General features: G+C 36.2%; 1 protein-coding gene, 1 long non-coding RNA gene and 1 pseudogene across 2 annotated transcripts; 1 reads left to right on the top strand and 2 right to left on the bottom strand.

Moving 5' to 3' along the window:
* Positions 1–793: 793 nt before the first annotated feature.
* LOC149572364 (uncharacterized) lies at positions 794–7,347 on the top strand (annotated as a pseudogene).
* Positions 7,348–17,588: 10,241 nt separating this feature from the next.
* LOC149572363 (uncharacterized) lies at positions 17,589–18,038 on the bottom strand. Its single transcript, XR_016359100.1, has 3 exons — positions 18,002–18,038; positions 17,780–17,863; positions 17,589–17,668 (listed from the first exon to the last, which is right to left on the bottom strand). It is a non-coding gene; the product is annotated as an uncharacterized LOC149572363 (long non-coding RNA).
* Positions 18,039–18,112: 74 nt separating this feature from the next.
* LOC149572362 (uncharacterized) lies at positions 18,113–18,692 on the bottom strand. The gene is made up of 2 exons (XM_089815822.1): positions 18,201–18,692; positions 18,113–18,136 (listed from the first exon to the last, which is right to left on the bottom strand). Exons 1-2 carry the CDS (start codon positions 18,690–18,692, stop codon positions 18,113–18,115), a joined length of 516 nt encoding a protein of 171 aa, XP_089671948.1.
* Between the last annotated feature and the right edge of the window lie 4,434 nt (positions 18,693–23,126).

Raw genomic sequence — 23,126 nt, 5'->3', positions numbered from 1 at the left:
CTATAGGATATTATTCCAAATAGAGCAAAGGTAGCTTCCTGTAATTTGTACCTCATTTTTTGTTTTCTTTAGATCATAGTTGTTATGATAGATTTTGAAGTTAAAAAAGTGTTTGGTCTTAAAAGAGCGTAACTGGAAATTAAGGGCCTCTACTTACTGCAACTTTTTTAACACTTTAGTCAGTATTGATACTTTACTTGAGCGTACCATAAAGCATATGCACTTCCTACAAAGTGTGACAAGTTACGCAGATAAACTCAAGCTGACTGGGAAATCAAAGGTATGGTTCCTTTTGTATGATACATTCCCTTTTTATTACAATCATAGAATTTCTTTTAGAATGTTTTGACTTTTTCTTTGATAGGCTCCATGGTGAGTGGGAAGTTGTCAAGTGGAACCTAAGATGCCAAATGGGATAAAATAGATGTAACAAGTCCTAAATAATGGAATAAGGTCAATTTTGATCATAGATAAAGTGGTAGGAGTCTAGGGGTTTATATTTCAGAAGTTCACAAATTTGAAATTCAAATTCCTAATAGTTAGGTACTGGAGGGTGTAAACAAATCTGTTGTTTTTCAAATTGTAATGATCAAAACCAACTGAAGTACTAATTTCTAGGAGCTTCAAGATCTACCTATATTTAATGTTTGAAATTTGGCCATTTTTATTGGACCTAATAGGACCTCATAAATTAATCTAGAGGAGAAGCAAGAAATTCACAATGTGTGAGGAAGTAGCACCCTGATGATTATATCAATAAATTCTTTAAGGCTAGCCTGACTCAACTCATGCTATGGACATCAGCCGAGAAAGGGATTTGGAGGATGTAATTAGAGAAAATGAAGAACTTGATCAGAAATTATATGAAACCTCAATGCAGGGGAACCATCTTTGCAAACAAATGGACTCTTAGAATCCCATTTTGGCTGACATGTCCAAAGCTCAAGAGTACCTTGACAAGTTATTGAATATGATGTGCAATGACCCAAAGTCTGATCAACCAGAGAAGAATGAATTAATTTATGAAGTTAAATCAATTTTAGATGAATTGTGTATTGAGGGGAGTTTAGAAGATTGCTTGGATAGGGTAAGGGCAGTGTCCAAGCTTGCCTTTTCTGCCGAGGCCATGTTTAAAGACTACAAGAAAAATGTGTCGAAAGAAAAGAAAGAATTAGAGAATAGTATAATAAGTTTAATAGAGAAGAATAGGAATATTAGTGCTTTGTTCATAAGTGCTTTGGCAAAAAAAGAGACAGTTGAAACGGCTTTTTCAAAGTCAAAGGGAGGCAGTGCTGTGGCAAATTTTCAGATTGCAGAAAGTGGTTGCAAAGGGTTGGATTTTGGTTTAAGGTTGAGAGTGGGGGCAAGCCTCCTACACCAGAGAATGATAGCAATGAAGGGAAAGAGGATGCATTTAGTCTGGTATGAAGGTCTCTAATTTTTCATTCCAAGCTATGTTGCAATCCTAGGTCTAGGTTACATTATTCATAAACTCAGTTTGGCACTAAACTGATCTTCATATTTAGTCACAGATTTTGACTATAATTTTTCTTCTTTGAGAATTTGATTGTTCAATTTTTTCCATAAATCGTGAACTTATTTCCTTGTGTCTCTTATAAATTCTTGAAATTGAAAATCAATTTGTCAAATACCTCAATTTTGCAATTCCAAATTTTATTTTATACACGCCAAAACTTTTTTTTTTTTTCAAGAATGACCTGGTCTACTTGATATGAATGCCACTTGAGACACAAAATGAAATGATGGTGAATAGAACAAATTGTTAAAAGATGACTAAATTCCAACATTGAGCTTCAAAACTGGAATGAAATGCAAACCATATATGGGTGGTTACGTAAAAGCTTTACCAAGTCTTTGTTCTTCCATGTGATGTCCCCTTTTCAGAACTACCCTAATTCATGCCTTTTAGTCTTCTAGTGTGATATAGATAGATCTGATTTGATACTATTTCGTTCTTCAATGCTATTGCCACTCCTTTGTATGAATGCTTATTGCTGAATGGTTCAATCTATCAATTGGTTTGTTCAATATCATCTACTTTCTTGTGATGTTCAATGCCCCTTTGTGAATAATTTTGTAATAATATTTCTAGAGATGACTTCTTCCAGTCTGATTCTTTGTGTTGTATATTCTATTCACAATTATCTTTTCCTAATTTGGATGAGTGCCGAGATGTTCAAACCTGTGGATGTTCTTCTCCCCAATGTTTTCTTGATATAAAAAATGTGGATCCACTTCTTTTAATTGATTTCTATATGTATTACATCTCTATTTATGATCTTCCATTCCTTTTTACTCTCCTATCCTGTTCTAGCTTTATATCTTCTCATTCTCCTCAAGATGTGTGACCTTTGGGATGGTTGCCCTTTTGTGAGGGGTTGAGTCTCCTCCTTGATGCACCTTTATTAATTGTCACAATGTATTGACATGTATTTATGAATTGTTGTTTTAAAAGAATTTAGTTCCTTTTAAGTTTTCTTTGATTAAGATTGCTTCATTGTTTAATATTCTAATTGTTGTTTATCATTAAGCCCATCACTATTTGTTGTTCATTCATAATCCTTTCTAGTCACTCTACTTTGGAAAATTGTGAAGTCTTGAATTTTTCTAAGGCATTGATATCCTTCATGGCGGGGCATGACATTCCATGAGCTGAATTATTATGTCTTAGGAATGACCAATTTTATTATCTATGTTTTAGTTCAGAAATGACAATGTGGGAGTTAAGATTGGGCATCTTGATAGCTTCTACTATCTCATCACTCTTCCTTCTATTCGTATGCTCACATAAATATAGTAATAAATGTCAATCTTATTAGTTTATTTGGCAGCAAAGTATGTGCAGGAAAACATGGACTTAATACTCCATTTTTTATTTTTCAACCCAGGCTTCTTCCACGAAGAATATAGTAAAAACTATGCAACATGAAATAATAGAACTGTGGCATTCTTTGGAAGTATCAAGGTATGAGTTTTGACAACAAAGGCATCTCATAATGGTGAACATCTTTGAAAAATCATAATATGTATTCTCACTAACTAATTTTATTCTTGCTTTTTTTTTTATATATATTTGTGTAGCTTGTGAAATTGAAGTTAAGCACTATGTGATACACTTGAAATATATTCTTTGTTGGAATAAGGCATCTTACACATTCTTGAAGTTATATATCATTCTTTAGTTGCTAAACATTTCACTTCAATTTCATTTTGCTATCATATTTTAGAGAAGAAGTCGACCATTTAAGAGAACTTTCAGCAAGCCAAGCTAAAGATATGGCAAAAAATAAGTTATCTGTTAAAGAACTTGAAGAGAGAGAAATTGCACTAACAGGAAATGCAATAACACTTTTGGATATTCTTTGTATTCATATGCTAGTTTTAAAAGAAATGAAAAAATATCAATGTTTTCATTTTAATATTCAATTTATATGGTGGTAATTGGTAGATGTTTTTTTATGAAGTTTGTAGGGATAGGTTTCGTTAGGAACAAATGATTAATTGATCCACTTTATCATCTTGAAAGGTTGAAGGTCTCATGGAGGATATTATAGATGCAGAAGAAGACATAACCAGATGGAAGAAGGCCTATGAGCTAGAAGCAGAAGCTGGAAAAGTTGTCATGGAGGAGTGCCAAGTAGAGGTATTCAATTTTTCTTATATTGTTGTGCTTGTCAGAGTTCATAGTGGACATATGTTGTCTTTCCTTACATTTCGCCTTGTAGATCCCTAGGCAATTTTTTGGATTGTCAATTATCACATGAACATACCAAATGTAAACACAGTGTATATCATTAAGGTAAAAATGTACCAAGGAGTCCGTAACCACTTTAAGCTACCTATGTTCATAGGAAGGAGACTTATTTTTATTCTTCCTGTATGCTAGTAAATAGGCGTGTAGTGGTAGCAAGCTTATTTAGTATTTACCTTCAAAAAAGGTAGCATTGACAATTGGTGTATGGGTTGAGTTAGGGCATTTTTAGCCACTTAAACAAGTTAACTTACTTTCTAACAAAAATTTCTCAACACTTTTACACAAGTTGCTCTCCTCTATATATGTATATTTCTATTTGTGACCAAAGCTAGAAATGTAAGGTGCTAAATAGTTTTATGGATTCCTATTTTGAGAATAAGTGACTTGTCGGATATTTTTTTTAGGGGGGTAAGACCTATTGACCCCTTACCCCCCTTCTTTTCATTGCCATGGAACATTGTTTTTTTATTCTAGGTTATTCAAGGATTGCAACATTTACCTCCAATGTCCACCATTTCTTTAACCAGACCATAGATCTCCTCAAAATTTTGTCACTCCAATTTCCTCCAACATTAATATTTGTAACTCTTTTAGCTGCTATTATTTGTAATCCCCAATATGTTGGGAAGGGAATTTGGCTGAGACAGATTTTGATCCAGCCTTATATTTATTTTTGGAGTTCTTCTATTGAAAATTCTCCCCTTGTATAAAAGGAGGTCTGCCTTCTTAAAGACCCTTATAAAGGGCATCTATAATGTATACAAGACTCTAGTCTTGGGCTATACTGGGGGGTTTTCTTTGCCCTATTCATTTGCCCTGGTGCCTGTAGTTGAACAGGAATTTTTTTTTGTAAAATCTTCTAATAATATAATATAAAGTCTTGATTACTATTGTTTATTAATGAATTTTATATCATATTAATGAATGTTATGTGATTGTATTGATTGAATGTTATAGTTCATAAATGGATGAATGAAATGAATGAAGTATGTAATTAGATGTTAATGGGGAATTTAGATTGATGTTAGGGGGAGGAGGGTGAGGCCAAATGAGCTTCCACCTTCACGTGGTTGGCCTTGTTAAGTAGAGAATATTAAAGTATTCTCGAAATGAAGTGAAGCTCAAACTAACATACCTTATTTCCTTTATTATTAATGTTTTTTTAGTCATTCTCTTAATTTTGTATGAAATAGAAATTATCATCTTCATCTTCAATTGGCTCTAAGGGTGAAGCTTGTTTGAGGTAAGTCAATCATATGCTAAACTTGACACATCCTTTTGTTCCAGTAAGTTATTGTGTCCTACTTGGGTTCTATCTAAAATTTTCTAAATTTTTAGTTTCTCATGCATATGTATGGAGGACAATGTGAACAAGGATGGTCTAGATAAGTACTATTTCTTATTCATAATGGATGATTGAAAGGTTTATGAAAGTGGAATGATGCTTTTCTCTTTGGTTTGGAGCATGGTAAATAATTAACGTCATTCAATTCACATTGTAGGGCATATGGTAGTGGAAATGAAGACAGTCCTTTGTGTGATGTCCTTGGATTTGAAAATGCATGCATAAAGCTTTTACAATATGTTTCATTTGTTGATTTCCAGATGTGTATAATAATAACTTAGTTTAGTGATTTGTAATTTGTTTATGCAAATCTTCAGCATATTATTATTCTATAGGAAAAAAGTGACCTCATCCAGGAGAGTGTAGCAAACAACCAGCATGAGGCAATTCAAAAATTTATTCAGGTATGTTGAAATTCATTCTGTGCATTTTAAATATATTTAATCTCAATGCTAAATGCATTGATGATTGTTACTAATTCTAATATCATCATTTGTTTTTCCTTGTGACTCTAAGGTGTTGTAAATGTTTTGGTTCTATTAGGATACCATTGCTGATCGAGCTCCAATTGTATTAATATCTGCACAACTAAAGTACAACATTGATGTTGTATGTGAATACATAACAAAGAAGATTCCTATTCCTAAACATAATTCAGGTTTCTTTGTCATTAATAGTTTCTCTACTATTTTCCTATTGTTTTTAATCTCAATAGTTCCTAATTTGGTTTGCCAATCTTTTTGTCCTCAAATTAAATATCATATTCACATTGTTGCTCTTTCCACTTCACTTGAAAATGCTAAAGATCTTGGTGAGTGGATTGGAGCTACTGCACAAGGCCTTTTTAATTCCCCTCGATGTCTATCCTATACCATTAGAGATTCATATCTAGGGTGTTGATATAGCCAACTTTGAAGCTCGAATGCAAGCAATGACCAAGCCAACTTACACATCAATAATTCAGAATGCAAAAGGAGGCAAACTAGCTCTAGTGTTTGTGCCAACAAGAAACCATGCCCAGCTTACTGCCATTGATTTTTTAACGTATTAAAATTTAGATGGTGGAGAAAGATCCCAGTTTCTTCAATTTACTGAAGAAGATTTGAAACCTTTCATTGCCAAAGTGAAAGAACCTACATTGAGCCATGCATTATCTAATGGAATTGGGTATTTCTTCAGCACAGGTCATCTCCTCCTTTGGAAACTTAATTTCAACAACGAATTAGTTGTGAAAATAGATGTAAGACATTCATTTTCCCAAGCAACATGGGAAGCAATCCACTAGGTACAAAACAGATGCCAAGGCACTTTCTTTTGGTCAATATTTTTTGTAGGCAATATCTTCTATTTTTGTTTTTTGGAAACTTCTTGAAGTTTGATAAATCAAAACAAATCAAAGCATTTCCTATATTTTTTCTTGATATGAAAGTTTATCTGCCAAAATCTTTATTTTTCTTTTCACCATGGAATAGGTTTTTGATTTGTTATTTGGAGTAGTTTGGCTTAGCTTTTACTATAAGTATAGATTCCTGCACTTAGAACAACAACATTTTGTTTATATAAAACTCACATTTTTTTTTTGAGTTGGATCTGATGTGGAGTCCATGTATTGATAAAATTCTATTATGTTTTGAAAATTATTATGTTAACCCTTAAATGCATGTGTGTGTTTCAGAGAGGAGATGTTGTAGTTATTGGCCTACCTCTAGCATGGGTGGATATATCAAAAGAGATAGCAACTAACATGCAATGTGCACCCAGCAAAATTTTTGTGCTAAAAAAGTTTTAGGCTAAGGCATTGATGCCAAAATTTGGTGGCACAACGACAAATCAACATGCAATTGAAGAACTGACCCAAGAGATAACATGCTTGCTGAAAAGAAGTGAGCAAATGTTGCAAAAGATTTTAGGGCAAGGCCTATCTAAGGATGCAAATGTTCAGAAGAATGTTTAGGTGTGTCTTCTAGCCAATAAAATACAACTATTAGAATATGTGAGTTATGATCAAGAGATTAAATCAATAAACAAGGTCCTATTTAAAGACATCAGTACGAAGAATCTCATTATCATTATACTTAACAATCAAATGAATTTATTCTACATGCAGAGACCTCTTGCCAGAGATCTCCAGGCACTTTCAATGGAGTTTCGTAAATTGAAAAATTCTTACCTACAACGCTTACGGCAACAAAAAGATCTATGGTGTTGTTCACTTCTTCCTGTTTAGGATGCGCATCTAGTCTGAGAATGGATAATAGTGCCATATACTGAATGAGTTTATTTGTTTTTTTTTGTGTGTAGGGATCAAATGAAGTTGACATGGGCATGCATCTGAATGGTCCAAAAACTAGATACGAGGATGATCAATCTTTTGACTCGGTGAAGAGGATTCTCTTTTTTTCTTTTCATCATTTTTGAAGAATTCATAAAGTTTTGGGATTTTGAGTGTTCGAATAAGTTTTTTTCTCATTGGCATCAAGATATGCTTGTATTATGACTTTCTGAGTTTTGGTTACAATTGTTTTCACAAGGTTTCAGTACACAATAGCTAGCCAGGATGAAGAAAACAGAAGTGCTAACAGCTGAAAGGGAAAGGGAAATTCTCCAGGTGATACAACTTTAATTTCACTCTTTCCAATTGTATTTGCTACATATATATTTTTTGTGGTAATCATCTGCAGCAAATAATGAAAGACCTATCAACTCTTGTGATTGATTAGGTAGTGTAATGTTTTCTACAAATTTGAAATAAAACTTCCTACTGAGAAATAAGAAATTACTACCATTCAATTTACTTTAAGTGTCTTAACATACCCATTAATGAGGTATTCAAACATTGAATCCTCAATTTACTGATAAAAAACATTATTTACCTTAATTTCTTATCTTGACTATTATAGATCTAAGATATCTAGGCATAGCTAATATATGGCTCCATTTCATTCTTGTGGAGAAACTTAAACCATTACTGTATGGTTCCCTTTCATCTTCCATTTAGTCATATGTTTAACTGTGCTTTATGACCTTTTATCTCATCCGCATTTGGTGGGAAATATTTGCTTTTCCCGTCATGTTCTTTATGATGGTAACCATCCCCGCATCACATCCTTTATTATAGTAACTATCTCCTGGGCTTCATGTAGTTCCAATTCCTGGATAATGTTATAAAAGTGTGCTCCATTTCTTCCATATCTTCATCATCAAGCTTGAAATAACTGTATTGGACACATTTGGTCTGATGACAATGCTTGTTTTGACAATTTCAGGCATGTGAACCTATGCTTGCTAAAGTCTTCCACTAGTACCTTTAAAGTTTCATTAGAACATTTTGGACTATTTATCTCAGCTAGATCAAAGGTTTTTGGGATCACCAACAACTGGAGAGACCTAACCAACAAGGAAAAACACTTTCTTCTTCTACAGTTGTTTCCTCTTCTTGAACCTTGTCGACTGCACCTTACTAATGCTTTAGTGTTAGTCTGTGGTGCAAGTTAAAGAGACCACATTTCTTTGAGGCGTTCTATAAAACAGTTTACATGCCTTACCTATAATTTGACATTTTGCATGCATCTTGCACTCTCTCATCCAGCTGATGATGGATTACAGAGAGTGATATGAAATGATGATGCTAAAAAACACACACAATCAAATCTAAAATGAACTTGCATTACAAATGGATTGTGAATATTTGATATTGTTAATTTTGCATGCATGTCTACCAGGACAATTAGAACTTAAACATAATGAAGTCGCACGATAGTTTTTGAAACTGATGAGAACACAAAGAAGATCTAGTGACACCTCTAGACTAGGCTATACCAAGAACCTATCACCTACTAAAGAAGATGAATCATCAAAGAGTGGAGAATGAAGGAATGCAAAGCCAAAAATCAACAAACCCATATGATATCATTGTGGGAAACTAGGACATACAACAAAAATCTGCAAGAGCAAGATTGGTAACTCCAATCCCAAGCCTAAATTCAGTTGATATTACTTTAACCATATAAAAAACATGGATATCAAGCACAAGAATGTATATCAAAGACCAATAACACACCTGTTGTACCTATATTTGAAGGATATTGCCATAATTGTCATAAGTATGGCCATAAGGCACAGAAATAGAGATTTAAGGCAAAACCTCATTGGACAACCAAAATGCAAGGAAATACATCCAAACAAGATCATTCCTACAATTGGGATTACAAGACATGTTATAGTTTTCATTATTGTGGTGAATATGGACATATTGCAAAAAATTGTTTTAGGACACATTTTAGAGGCAAATATAAGAGTTGAATCAATGGAAGTGTGGTTTGCTATTTTTGTCATAAGAATTGTCACTTGAGAATAAATTGTAAAATCAGATCACCAACACCTAGCAATGAAAAAAAAAAGGTGAAAAAACTATTGAGATTTGGCAAGGAGCTAGATGAACAAAACATAGAAAAAGAAGGAAGAAGCATGCAATAGTGGAACTAGTGAAAGTTGAGATCACCCAATCCAATGGATCGGGTGATCACACTACTTCTAACTAAGAAAAGAATGTACGAAAGGAACTATACATTTGAATGTTATAAGAATGTTATAATATACACTTGTTCCTAACATAAGATGTGTTGAAGTCCATATCTACATAAGCTAAGATGTCTTATCATTGTTGCTTCCCATATTCATTTGATCTTTCTTATATTAGTAGCTAGGCTTGGTCTACTTCAACAACTTCATCTTTCAGCAGTGATATCAATTCAATACTTTGTTGCTACAAGTGGTGTCAATTGATCTCTTTGATGTTTTGGCAAAATATGTAAGCACTTTAATGCTTTGAAACTCCTCAAACTTCATCACCAATCCTCTTTGTGATATCTACTTTGCTATCGCAAATCTTAAATAGTGACTACCAAACTTTTGTATGTATCTCTTGATTAACTTCCCTATTACATTTATCACAATTGGTGAAATGATTGACTAGTAACCTTGATTAGCTTCATCTATCAAAAATGGTGATAGGATTTTTAATTAACGTCTGCTTTGATAGCACTTGTTGGAGGTGGATGAAGTGAAAATGAACATAGAAATTCACAAAGAAATATAATTCAACACATCTAAGTGCTAACAACTCTATTTTTATTAATCATTTATATCAAACTCTTTACATCTTCAAATGCTAAAATATTATACTTTCACTCAAGATCCACAATGATTTGATATAGATCTGATGCTTACATAAAAATCTATAAATGTCTAGTAATATAGTCGATGGAGAAATTATAAGAAAGTTAATGAGAAAAGACTATAAACATCACAAATCTAGCCAACTGTTCTCTACAAAATATTTTTTAAGTATGTAAATAGGTTAAAAAGAATTGTTTTGTATGAAATGGTAAGACTCATATTGCAAAGGGTACATATGTAACTTTAGAACTTTTAGGCTCAAATCTCTCCAAGAAAAATTCTACATTCATAGAGAGATACAACTTGTCATACAAAGAAATTTGTAAATTTTATTGTGTTGAAAAAGTTGAGCACTCCTTGATTTCTCAATATAAAAGTTTGTAAAAGTTTCACGATTTTTTTCCTTAACTTACAAACACAGTCTCTCTCTATATATATTTGATTGGCTAATAATGTAGCATTACAATTATCATACATTCCCTTGAATCTAGACAGATTCCATAATGATTTATAGTAGATGATAACCGAGTGTATTCTCATATTGATTTTAAAGAATTAAAATGTTTTGACGGTAATCAAATGAATTAAAAAATGGATCTCCAGTGGAACTAAATTTAAGGTTTTTGAGAACGTATTGAATTATGAGGGCGTTGTATTCTATGATCAAAGGCAAATGTATTTTATCCTCAACTGAAATGAATTGATATCTAGGATTGTTGGAATATTTAATGCAACAGTTGACGTTTTCCCCTAGAGCCAAATGCTCACCTACCACCTCTGACGTCCATAACAGACAGAAACATAAATACGGTGGGTGAGATTTTTGAAATCAAAAAAGAGGGGGAAAACGAAATGTGACAAAATGAATGTTTATTCATTCATTCAGTAAGTTCAAGCGTATTTAGTAGATCAGTAGTTGCAGAGCAGAGCAGAAAAAGGAAGAACAAAATAAGTTTGTGCCTGCAGTTGCACGTGTTTCCCCTGTTCTCTCTATAAGTTTATTATTGTTGAACTTGTCTTGTTGAAGCAGTGATTGCTCCAGGCATCATTGTATGCAGCCATTAGAGTTGCAGGTTTAAATTTTTGAGGTATTAAAGTTGTTTGAAGTTTTACCAATTTAGGGTTATTTTAGGGTTTTCTGGTTGAAGCTGAATGCTCCCAGACTTTGTAATAGTTTAATGAAAGATTGAATAGAAAGCAAGTAGGCATACTTGAATCTATCTTCCTCTTCTATTCATTGCATTCGACAAGTTTGGTTGAAAGGTTAAAGCTTTGGCTTTTTGGTTTTAATGGTGAAAGCATTCACGTTGAATTTCTTTAAGTTATAATATTTTTAGTTTGAAACAGAACACTCAACATCCTCTATTTTGTTAATATTTTCTAAATTATAAATCTTAATTGGAGCCGAGCTCACTCGGCATCCATTGGTGCCGAGAATTTCATTGTGGCCGAGCATTGCCTTTTGTGTGGCAAGCTTACTCGGCTTCCTTGTGCCGAGCTAACTCGACACCTATTTTCTGTTTGTCACTTGGCACCTATTTTTTCTTTCTGGCACTTGACACCTTTAGGTGCTGACCAAAACTGGCACTTGGCACCTTCATGTGCCAAGCAAAGATTTTTGAGTTAGGGTTGTGAGATATAAACTTTTAACTTATATTTCTCATATGGTATCAGAGCTTTGAGGCCCCACATCCATAGTGAGTTAGGGCATTTGTTTTTTTGGGATATTTGACATGGTAGGAGATGCAGATTAGATATGGCAGCAGCCACCACCCTTCAATGGGAAAAATTATGATCATGGGCAAAGAAAATGTAAATCATTATGGTTGCAAATGATTTGTGGGAGTTTGTTGTTAATAGATTCAATGATATGACTGATCCAACTCAGTATGCTACCCTCACAAATGCACAAAAGACTCATTTGAAAGATTCAAGGAGGAAAGATGCAAAGGCATTAAGTATTATTGAAGTAGTAATGACAGAGATAGTATTTCCAAATATTGTAGCAGCAAATTATGCAAAGGAAGCATGGGATATCCTTGGAACGAACTTCAAGGGGACTGATAAAGTCCACACTGTAAAGTTACAGAACATAAGGAGGGAGTTTGAGAACCTTCAGATGAAGGAAAATGAATTAGTTGTAGATTTTAGTTCAAGGACCTCCAATGTGATTAACCAATTGAAGTCAAATGGAGAAGATTATCAAGAGCAGAGGATAGTGGAAAAAATATTGAGGAGTTTACTTCATAAATATGACAATTTGGTCATGACTATAGAAGAGGCAAAAGACCTCACTGTTTTGACAATGGATGAGTTAATGGGTACACTCCAAACCCATGAGCATAGGATCAATAGATCTACATCTTCTTCTTCCCAAGAGCAAGCATTCAAGGCTCAGTCAAATCCAAGAGGAAGGGGGAGAGGAAGAAATAGCTCAGGCAGAAACTCTAGAGGTAGAGGCCGAGGTAATGGAGGACAAAGGAATGCTGCAGCAGAAATCTCAAGAAGAGCAGATGGAGCAAGTATCTCACAAAATACTTCAAGAGGAGGTAAGAAAAACTACAACTCAAATAAGAGTAATGTAGAATGCTACTACTATCTAAAATATGGGCATTATGCAAATGAATGCTGGAAGAAGCAAAATGATCAGTCAGGGAAGTGGAAATAATGCCACTACCATAATCATGTGCAATGTTGGTGAAGAAGGAAGCCCTGAGGTTTGGTATCTCGACAGTGGATGTAGCAACCACATGAGTGGTAATGAAACCTTATTTTCATTCATTGACAAGAGTTTCAAATCAGAAATTAAGATGGGTAACAATGGAACCCTACCAGTTGTGGGCAAAAGATCTATTATGGTACGCACCAAGAAAGGTGAGAAGAAGGAAATACAAAATGTGTATTTCGCCCCTGGTATGAAGCACAATTTGATGAGCATTGGTCAGCTCATTCAAAATGGATACAAGGTGCTGATGGAGAATGACAAATGTGTCATCAATGAAAAGGATGGGAGCAAGAACTTACTCACAGCAGTTCAAATGACAAAGAACAAAATGTTTCCCTTGAAGATAGAGACATGTTTCTCATCTCAAGTTGGTGCTGCACCTCCCACACAATTAGCTCTAAGGAGTGTGATTGAAGACCCCTCACGGCTATGGCACCTCAGGTATGGTCACCTTGGCTATGCTAGTTTAAATTTATTGTCAAATAAAAGAATGGTAGAAGATTTGCCACGCATAGGAAATTCATGTGACAAGTGTGAGGCTTGTATTTTGGGTAAGCAACATAGGCTTCCCTTTAATTCTAAAAATTCTAGGAGGGCTAGATATACATTAGAGTTAGTGCATACTGACCTAGTCGGTCCTATGCAAGTTACTTCCATTGGGGGGAGTACTTATTTCATGACATTTATTGATGATTTTAGTCATAGGACATGGGTGTATTTCTTAAAAAATAAATCTGAAGCATTTGATAAATTTTTAGAATTTAAAGCCGAGGCTGAAAGAGAATGTGGACACTACGTCAAAGTCCTAAGATCAGATAGAGGAGGGGAGTATACCTCCAATTCTTTTGTAAATTTTTTAAGGAAACATGGCATAAAGAAAGAGCTCACAACCAGCTACACACCACAACAAAATGGAGTGGCTGAAAGAAACAACAGGACCATTGTTGAAATGGCAAGGAGCATGATGAAAGAGAAAGGTCTCCCAACTGAATTTTGGGGAGAGGTTGTGGCAACAGTAGTTTAGCTAATTAATAGGTGTCCTACAAAGGCAGTCCATGACAAAATTCCAATGGAAGAATGGTCATGAGGAAGATGGATAGTTGAACACCTAAGGGTGTTTGGATGTGTTGCATATGCACATGTGCCTAAAGAAAAAAGGCAGAAATTGGATGACAAAGGTGTAAAGTGCATCTTCATAGGGTACAACTCAGAATCAAAGGAATACAGATTGTATGACCCATTGAACAACAAGATGACTCTTTCAAGAGATGTGAAATTTCTTGAAAATCAGTCTTGGTATGGTTCAATTAATGAGTCACCAAGCACTTCTAGTAAAGTGCCAATTATGAGTGAAGAAGACACTGACGAACATCAAGAAGAAGGAGCAAATAGAAGAAAATGCAATCAAATAAAGACATTGCCGAGCTCCTATAGGCATGAACGAGTGTTAGTACCAAGTACTAGTGAAGATCGAGCTAGTCGGCAATGCAACAGTAGTGAATATTCTGATCCCACACTCTCCTCCCTATTACCAAGAAAGACTAAAAGTCTTAGGGAGATATACCAAGATGAAAGGTATGAAGAATATGATGAGAGTGTTGATTTTGCATTATTTTCTCATAGTGATCCAATATATTTTGAAGAAGCAATCAAAGAGAAGAAATGGTGTAAAGCCATGGATGAGGAGATAGATGCTATAGAAAGAAATAAGATAAGAGAGCTAACTGAATTGCCTCTCAAGAAGCAAGTGATTGGAGTGAAATGGGTCTATAAGCCAAATGTAATGTTGAAGGAAAAATTGATAGGCATAAAGCAAGGCTGGTAGTCAAGGGCTATAAACAACAGTATGGAAGAGATTATGATGAGACATATGCACCAGTTGCAAGAATGGAAATCGTGCATGTTGTCATAGCAATTGCAGCTTAGCACAAGTGAAAGTTATTTCAAATGGATATGAAGTCCGCCTTCCTAAATGGTGTATTGAAAGAAGAAGTATATGTGGAGCCGCCACCTGGTTATGAAGTTGTAGGTGAAGAACAAAAAGTATATAGATTGAAGAGAGCTTTTTATGGGCTCAAGCAAGCTCCACGGGCATGGTACAGCAGGATTGACTCATATTTGATGAGCAATGGCTTTAGCAAAAGCAATGGTGAGCCCACTTTTTACATCAAGGCAACAAATGGTAATGTATTGATGGTTGTCTAGTATGTAGATGACTTAATTTTTACTGAAAATGACAAGGCTCTAATTGGTGAGTTTAAAGAGGCCATGAAAAGTGAATTTGAAATGACAGACCTAGGTCTCTTGAAATACTTTCTAGGCATAGAAGTAAAAAAAATGCATAATGACATCTTCATCTCTCAAGAAAAATATGCAGGGCAGATCTTGGAGAGATTTAAAATGCAGAATAGTAAGGCAGCCCCCACACCAACAACAGTAGGTCTGAAATTGAGTAAAGAAGACTCTAGCAAGAGAGTGGATCCAACATTATACAAAAGTATGGTTGGAAGTCTAATATATTTGACTGCAACTCGGCCAGACCTAATGCATGCAGCAAGTTTAATTTTTAGATTTATGGAAACACCAAAGGATTCCCATTGGCAAGCGGGAAAGAGGATCCTAAAGTATGTGAAAGGTACCAATGAATTTAGAATTTTGTATACTACATCAAATGAATTTAAGTTGGTAGGTTATACTGATAGTGATTGGGCTAGAAGTTTAGATGATAGGAAGAGCACTTTCGGATACATGTTTCACATGGGATCGGGTGCAATTTCATAGGCATCCAAGAAGCAAACCATTGTTGCTTAATCTACATTAGAGGCTGAATACATAGCAGCAAATGCAGTAGCATGTTAAGCAATTTGGCTAAGGAGGATCTTGACAGATTTGAATGAAAGGCAAATGGATAGAACCACAATTTATTGTGACAACATCTCATCAATTGCATTGTTCAAGAATCCAGTCTTCCATGGGAGAAGCAAGCATATTGAGATCAAATATCAGTTCATCAGACAGTTGGTGGAGAATAAGGATATCATGATGAAATTTTGCAAGTCTGAGTAGCAGCTAGCAGACATCTTTACTAAGCCTTTAGGCATTGGATCTTTTGTACACCTAAGAGAGTGTCTTGGTGTAATTGATTTGGATCAGCATTGATCCTTGTTTGTTTGGCTCAAGACAAAGGGGGAGTGTTGGAATATTTAATGCAGTAGTTGACATTGGCTGCTAGAGCCAAACACTCACCTACCACCTCTGACGTCTAGAACAGACAAAAACATAAATACGGTAGGTGAGATTTTTGAAATAAAAAAAGAGGGGGAAAATGGAATGTGACAAAAGGAATGTTTATTCATTCATTCAGTAAGTTCAAGCATATTCAACAGATCAGTAGTTGCAGAGCAGAACAGAAAAAGGAAGAAGAAAAGAAGTTTGTGCCTGCAGTTGCACATGTTTCCCTTGTTCTCTCTGTAAGTTTATTATTGTTGAACTTGTCTTGTTGAAGCAGTGATTGCTCCAGGCACCATTGTATGCAGCCATTAGAGTTGTAGGTTTAAAGTTTTGAGGTATTAAAGTTGTTTGAATTTTTACCAATTTAGGGTTATTTTAGAGTTTTCTGGTTGAAGCCGAATGCTCACAGATTTTGTAATAGTTTAATGAAAGATTGAATAGAAAGCAAGCAAGCATACTTGAATCTATCTTCCTCTTCTATTCATTGCATTCGACAAGTTTGGTTGAAAGGTTAAAGCTCTGGCTTTCTGACAAAGATTTTTGAGTTAAAGTTGTGAGATATAAATTTTTAACTTATATTTCTCACAAGGATGAGTTATCTAAAGCAAATACAGTGAAACGGACATTAATTATAGTCAAACACCATTATAATTATTCCCGATCAAGGATGCAAGAATACGAATGCAATGACCGATACCTGTCAATATCGTTCAATAGAAATCCTAAATTATTGATGGAACCCAAGCAATGTAAATGGGCCTGTGCTATAATAGGGATTGAATCGCTATGGACACTAACACCCTGAATATACACACTAACAACCTGAATATACGTGCTTGTTCTAACGTAGAGGAGCAAATATACAAAAGCATCTTCGCTATTTGCTAAGTAACACGTGGGTTTTATATTGCATAAAGCGGAAAGGAGAATAAGCATTTAACAGATTCGTTTGGTAGGCATGTGGTTAATTGCACATGAGCAAATTCAAAGAAAACAACCAATTATAAAAGGAAAAATTCAACAAGAAATTATATTAATAAAATATTAATAAGCAACCAACTTTAAAAGTACTCTAAAGCCAATTTGAAAATAGATGTGGAAAACCGCTCCACAAGTTGAACCCATTAATCTCTGCCAGAAAAGGTAGAGATAATAATATAAAGAACATGCAGAGTCTGTTACATTTATGGAAAATCTGTTTATATCAGTATGCCTATAAAAACTGACCAATTTCTTCTCAATTCGTACAAACAAGACTATAAATTATTAAATAGGTAGAACTGTTGAAGCAGATTAAAAAATTTCATAACTGTAAATAAATTAGATTATTATTAGCATGATTGAATTTTTGTAGTATTGCAAACGTTGCAACTCTAACCTCGTGATATCCATTTTCTCATTCTTCAATAGACGCCTGCAACACCATACAAGGGTTTAACACAAAATAAGATATCAAGCAAGTGTTTAACGAAGCTGAAGATGAATTTCATCTCCCTGTAATCAAGAAATTTTAAATAAACTTTACCTTTTCTGACACAGAAAACTCGGCTCTGAAGACATCATTCAACACAGTTGTTGAAACCAAAGATGCCCTTAGAATCTCGAGAGCCTGTAAAAGTTTAACAATATTATAAAGATTTGATTAAATTACTCAATTGTAACAAAATTAAATCCCTACAGTTTTGGCCGCCTTCCTTTATTTAATCAAAATTTATTATTTTCTTATCAAATGCAGCGATGCGTATACCCAAGCAAAACTGAATACAACTAATTGAACCCCTAACCTTGCTGCGATCAACAATTGCATTGCGCTCTTGAAGATCTGTTAAATCTTTGATGTTGAGCTGATTGAGCAACGTTATGCTAGTGATCGTTGAACTCCCTATTATCTTGAGATCATCAGTTATGATAAATGTAATCATCTCCTTCACATAACCGCCATTCACTTGACCTGCAGTTTGGCTGCTACTGCTTCCGCTGGCCTGGTTGACATTATTGGTATTCTGCCGCAACTGAACGAGGTGATTGATATAACACCCGCAGATACATCTATCAGTGTTGTTAGAGCTGATATTGTGAGTTAAGGCTGTATTACTCGACATATAACAACGGACGTAATAATTTCCACCATCAATCCTGAGAGAGTTATTAGAGTAGCAAGTAATAAATTTGGGGTCAAGCAGCTGGGATTTGTCGGTGCCCATAAACAGAAAGGGCAGCTTTTCAATGCTATGATAGAGATTGGAGACAGAGCCAACTCTTGCACCATATTCAGATTGGGATTCAGATAGCAATCTGAGTACAAATCCGATGGGCATAGGAAGAAAACTGAAGAGAAAATCAACAAACTTTTTACCAGCCTCCGCATATACGATGCGCTGATTTTTAGTATTTATGAGAAAGTGCACATTCATGGCTTCAGAGGTTTTGTCTGCCATTGAAAAGCAAGGAGGAAATAAAGCTCCAAGAACTCAAAAAAGAGAAACTTGGACCAGATTTTAATGAAAGGGCATAGAGCTGAAGCATTATACCTTCAAGTGTTGTGAATCCTGATCTGGTGTTAAAATAATGGCACTAGAAGTGTTAAGGAATTCTTCTGTTTGGCGCCCAAATTAAAGATAATGGTGGAGAGATTCGCATTTGGGGCAACGGTTCCTCTACATGTTTGTTCCAACAATAAGAGTACACGTCAGCAGGAACAGTTAATCTGTTCATTTTTTGATGAATAGTGGCCTTTTCTATTAGTAAAATATACTCAGTTTACAATTCACAAAAAAGGGGTCAGGGGATACAATATCACCCCGCGAAAGAGTTCAAACAGTCAAAGCCAGACTAAAAACACGGCCACAGCTGGAATCAGAAACTATTCATAAAAGAAAAACATATAAGGCAACCTTAGGATACCAAAGCAGTGCCGACAGAGGGTGGTGGATCATCTTTAGGATTGGGGGGCAGGCTGGGAACAGTCCAGCCATCATCACCAGTAGCAGCAACAGTGGCAGCCTCTGCATCTTTAACCTCAAGCTACGGAGGAGAAATCGCCAGGTATAGGTGAGGCCACTTCCCTGAGCGTGCATGATGACAACCAAGAGGAGGAGCCAGGGACCAACCGGTACCACCACGGGGTGGGGAAGCTGAGCAGCGCCTCCATCTGCCATCACCACCATTGGTAGAGTGGCAGTGGGAAGCCTAGGAGCACGAGGTGTGCGAGTAGTGGCTAGAGGAGTGGCACCAAGGATGGTGGTCGTGGTGCATCAAGATCTCCACTGAGGCATCTGGAGGAACTTTGGCAATAGTACAAGGTGCATTGCCCCAGTGATTGAGTAGCTCCTACAGGTGATCAACTTCGAGTGAAACTTTATTAGCTTGCACCTGAATTTGCATAATTACATTATTACAAATGCATGCCTTAGTATACATAGCAATGTTAACATCCAAAAAACTGTGTGTGAAAAGAACAACATTCCTATCTTTCCATAGAGAAAACAAGATCTTCAGCCTAAAGGTATGCCAAATCTAGGTAAACTTCTGAGGAAATCTAGGAGGGTCACCCAATAACATCATATGCTAAGAGAAAGACTCAAGTCTGAATGGCTTGAAAAAATATGAATCCAGTGCCAATAATTCTAAGCATGCTTGCAGAACCAAAAAATATGCAAGAAAGACTCTGGTTGTCCGAAAAAGGGGCATCTAGGGTCAGGAACCCAAATGTGTTTGAGCCGAGGCCCCAGGGGAAAACCTTGGAAGGCCAGGCACCAAGAAAAATGTGCAATCTTGGGTTCAGTTATAGCATATGGTGTCAAAGCGTTTTCTCCATTAAGAAAGGGAAGATTGCAAATGCCATCTATGGTTTAGCGTATCCACCATGGGAAGATGAGGCGAAAGCCACCTACAGCCCAAACTTGGCTTGTAATTAGAAAAAGGAGTGGCAGGAAACCACCTCCAATCAAGCCACTAAGGGCAAATAGATTGAATCCCCACTTTATAGACTAAGTGAACAGGGATGAAAGAAAGCAGAAGGTAAAAAGTCTACTGGTCTGAGTGGATAAGGCGGTATTGTACTTGCATATCTTCCTAGGTCCTGAAACTCATGGTGACACGTGAAAAGAGGTCCTTAGGAGTTTTGATGCCATGTTTGAAAAAATGTAGAGCACTGGCCCCTTGAGTCTTGGCGAGTGGAGTACCTTGAATGGCGAATAGGGGAGACCACCATATGTTATGTTGATTCAAGGAGAGGCCATTGCAAAATTCATCTCCAGCCCATCAAAGCTAAGGTTTAACAACATCCTAGGCTTTCCAAATGCTCTTGATGACGAAGGAGCTTTGAATGATGACAGGCTCATGCATAATGAGAAGGGTTTGGAAACCAATCCCCTTCCAAGCAGGCCTGTTGACAGGGAAGCTAGAAGAAATGCAGTGCCAAACCAGAATCTTCCAAGCTTCATCTCCTGAGAGAGCCCTAATAATCCATTTTGCACAAAGAGAAAGAACTTGTCTCTGAGTGGAAAGCAAGCCAAGACCACCAAAATCTTTTGGGAGACAACAGAAATCCCAGGCCTCTCTGTGAAAGCCATGGTGATCAAAGCTAGAGGTCCAGAGAAAATTCTTGAGCAATCTTTCTAGCTTCATGTAAGAAGCTTTGGATGGAGCCCAACAAGAGGAGTAATACATATGAGTGGCTGCAAGAATCTTAGAGAAAATCTCAAATTTTCCTGCAAAGGAGAGTGGCTTTGCGATCCAGTAGTCGAGCTTTTTGCTAATCTTAGCCAGCACACCATTCCAAAGTTCCACAAGCGATGCCTGGAATGCAAAATGAATGCCAAGAAAGTAGAAGATTTCTCTGTGAGCAACCCATTTCCACTCAAACTGGCTGAGCCAAGGTGGAGCTGGTAGAAAGGACTAGTGGAAGTAGAGCATTTTATGCCATTGAATAGCAGAACCAGAAGCTTGACAAGAGGTGTCCAGGAAACTTAAAGTATTATTGATGTTTTCTTCATCCTCTAAAAGAGTGAGAAAAGAATCATTAGCAAAGTGTCCATTGACTAATTGGGAGGATGATTCAGGCAAGGAAATTTCACGAACTAGTCCTGAGGAAATAGAATGCACAAGTAAATATCAAAAACCTTCCATAGCAAGGACATAAAGTGCAGGAGCTCGCGGACAACCTTGTTTGATGGAACGAAAAAAGTTCCAAAAGCCTCCGATTGTGAATTGTTGATAGTAATTCAAGCATTAGCATTTGCAAAGAGCATCTCCATGGACTGGAGGAAGTTGGGGCGAAAACCCAAATCCTAGAGCATAGCCAAGATGAAGGGTCATTCAATGCGATCAAAGGCTTTAGCAAAATCTATCTTTAAAAAGATGGCCTTCTTATTGGACTTGCGAGCCCATTCCATTCCCTCCCAGATAGCAATGATGTTGTCAAGAATATATTTGGACATGATGAATCCAGTTTACTGTGGTCGCACAATTAAGAGCAACATGTGCTTGATTTTGAGAGAGAGTGCCTTGGCAATGATCTTGTATGACACATTTAGAAGGGTAATGGGTCTCCAATTACATATATCCTCTGGATCACCAGCTTTAGGTATGAATTTGATATTTCCTTTGTTTATAATAGCTCCTAAGCTTTTAGAGTGATAGGCTTCAAGATTAACTTTGTGTAGATCAAGACCTATATGCTCCCAAAGGTGTTTGTAGAATTCACAAGGGAACCCATCACACCTAGGGGACTTGTCATCTGCCATGGTGTAGACTACCTCTTTAAAGTCTTGGAGGGAAAGAAGTTTCTCACAAAAAGTGTTTTTCTTAGCTACTAGATGGTTTGAAGTAACATAAATACACCTTTTTGAGAGCTTCCTCTTGAGAAACCGAATTTCGCTACGAAGCAAACATGTTCTCATAGTGTTGAACAAAAGCTTGCAAGATGGCAAGGAGACTAGACAGAACAACATTTCCTTGTTTTATTTTTTTAATCCCAATAGAGGTATGATGAGCATGAAGAGCCTGAAAAAAACTCTTTCGAGGCTTTGTCGCCGACCTCCAACTAGTGGAGATGGGCTTTGATTTGGGCTCCCCACACAACATAATTATCAGCAATTTGTTTGTCATGGTCAAGTTTGGTAAGCTAAACTTGCAAGTCCACATCAAAGGGGTTGAGGGTGAGGGCCTCAAAGGATTTTTTGAGGGCAAGCATGCTGACTTCATATGACCGTTTACGGAACATAGCCAATTGTCAACCATAAATGCACAAGAACCAAGTAGTTCTAGTAATGGCATCATTCCACCATTGAATCCAACCGCTTTGAGAATGTGGACGTGGCTCCAAGTTCCAAACACGTAGGATGTGCAAAATGGTAGAAGCATGCATCAACACAGACGTGTTGACGAAGAATTGAGACTTGGCCACCTTTGGGATAGTTGTTTGCCAAGAAATGACAAAATAAATGAGGTAGTGGTCAGATAACATCACATCTAGCAGGAGAATGACAAGCAAATCTCGATCCTTAGAAAAAGAGAAAAAATATTTCCCAGTGATCATAGCATGATCAAGGCATTTTAATATGTAGTTAGATCTAGCTTGAAAGTTGGACCAAGTGTGCCAAACCCCACTATCTATGGTGGTGGTTGGTATTGGGATCAAAAAGGCCCAATTTATTGTGCATGTAATACCAGGCTTGTCTTTCCTCAGCTGTCCAGTGAAAATGTAGAATGTCATCTTTGTCAAATGCCACTTCAACAATATTAAAGTCCCCACACATAACCTAAGTAGTTGTAGGCAAGTTTTCAGCCAGCCAAGCCCACATCTAAGATCTTTCCCTAGCATCATTGGAAGCATAAACATTAATGACTCCAAAAGAATGATTGTTAAT

This window comes from Cupressus sempervirens, chromosome 2 (assembly GCF_028749045.1).
Source record: "Cupressus sempervirens isolate cs-2001-9-10 chromosome 2, ASM2874904v1, whole genome shotgun sequence".
Taxonomy (NCBI): domain Eukaryota; kingdom Viridiplantae; phylum Streptophyta; class Pinopsida; order Cupressales; family Cupressaceae; genus Cupressus; species Cupressus sempervirens.
The sequence above is the reverse complement of the archived record's forward strand: the minus strand, read 5'-3'. Positions and strand labels throughout refer to the sequence as shown.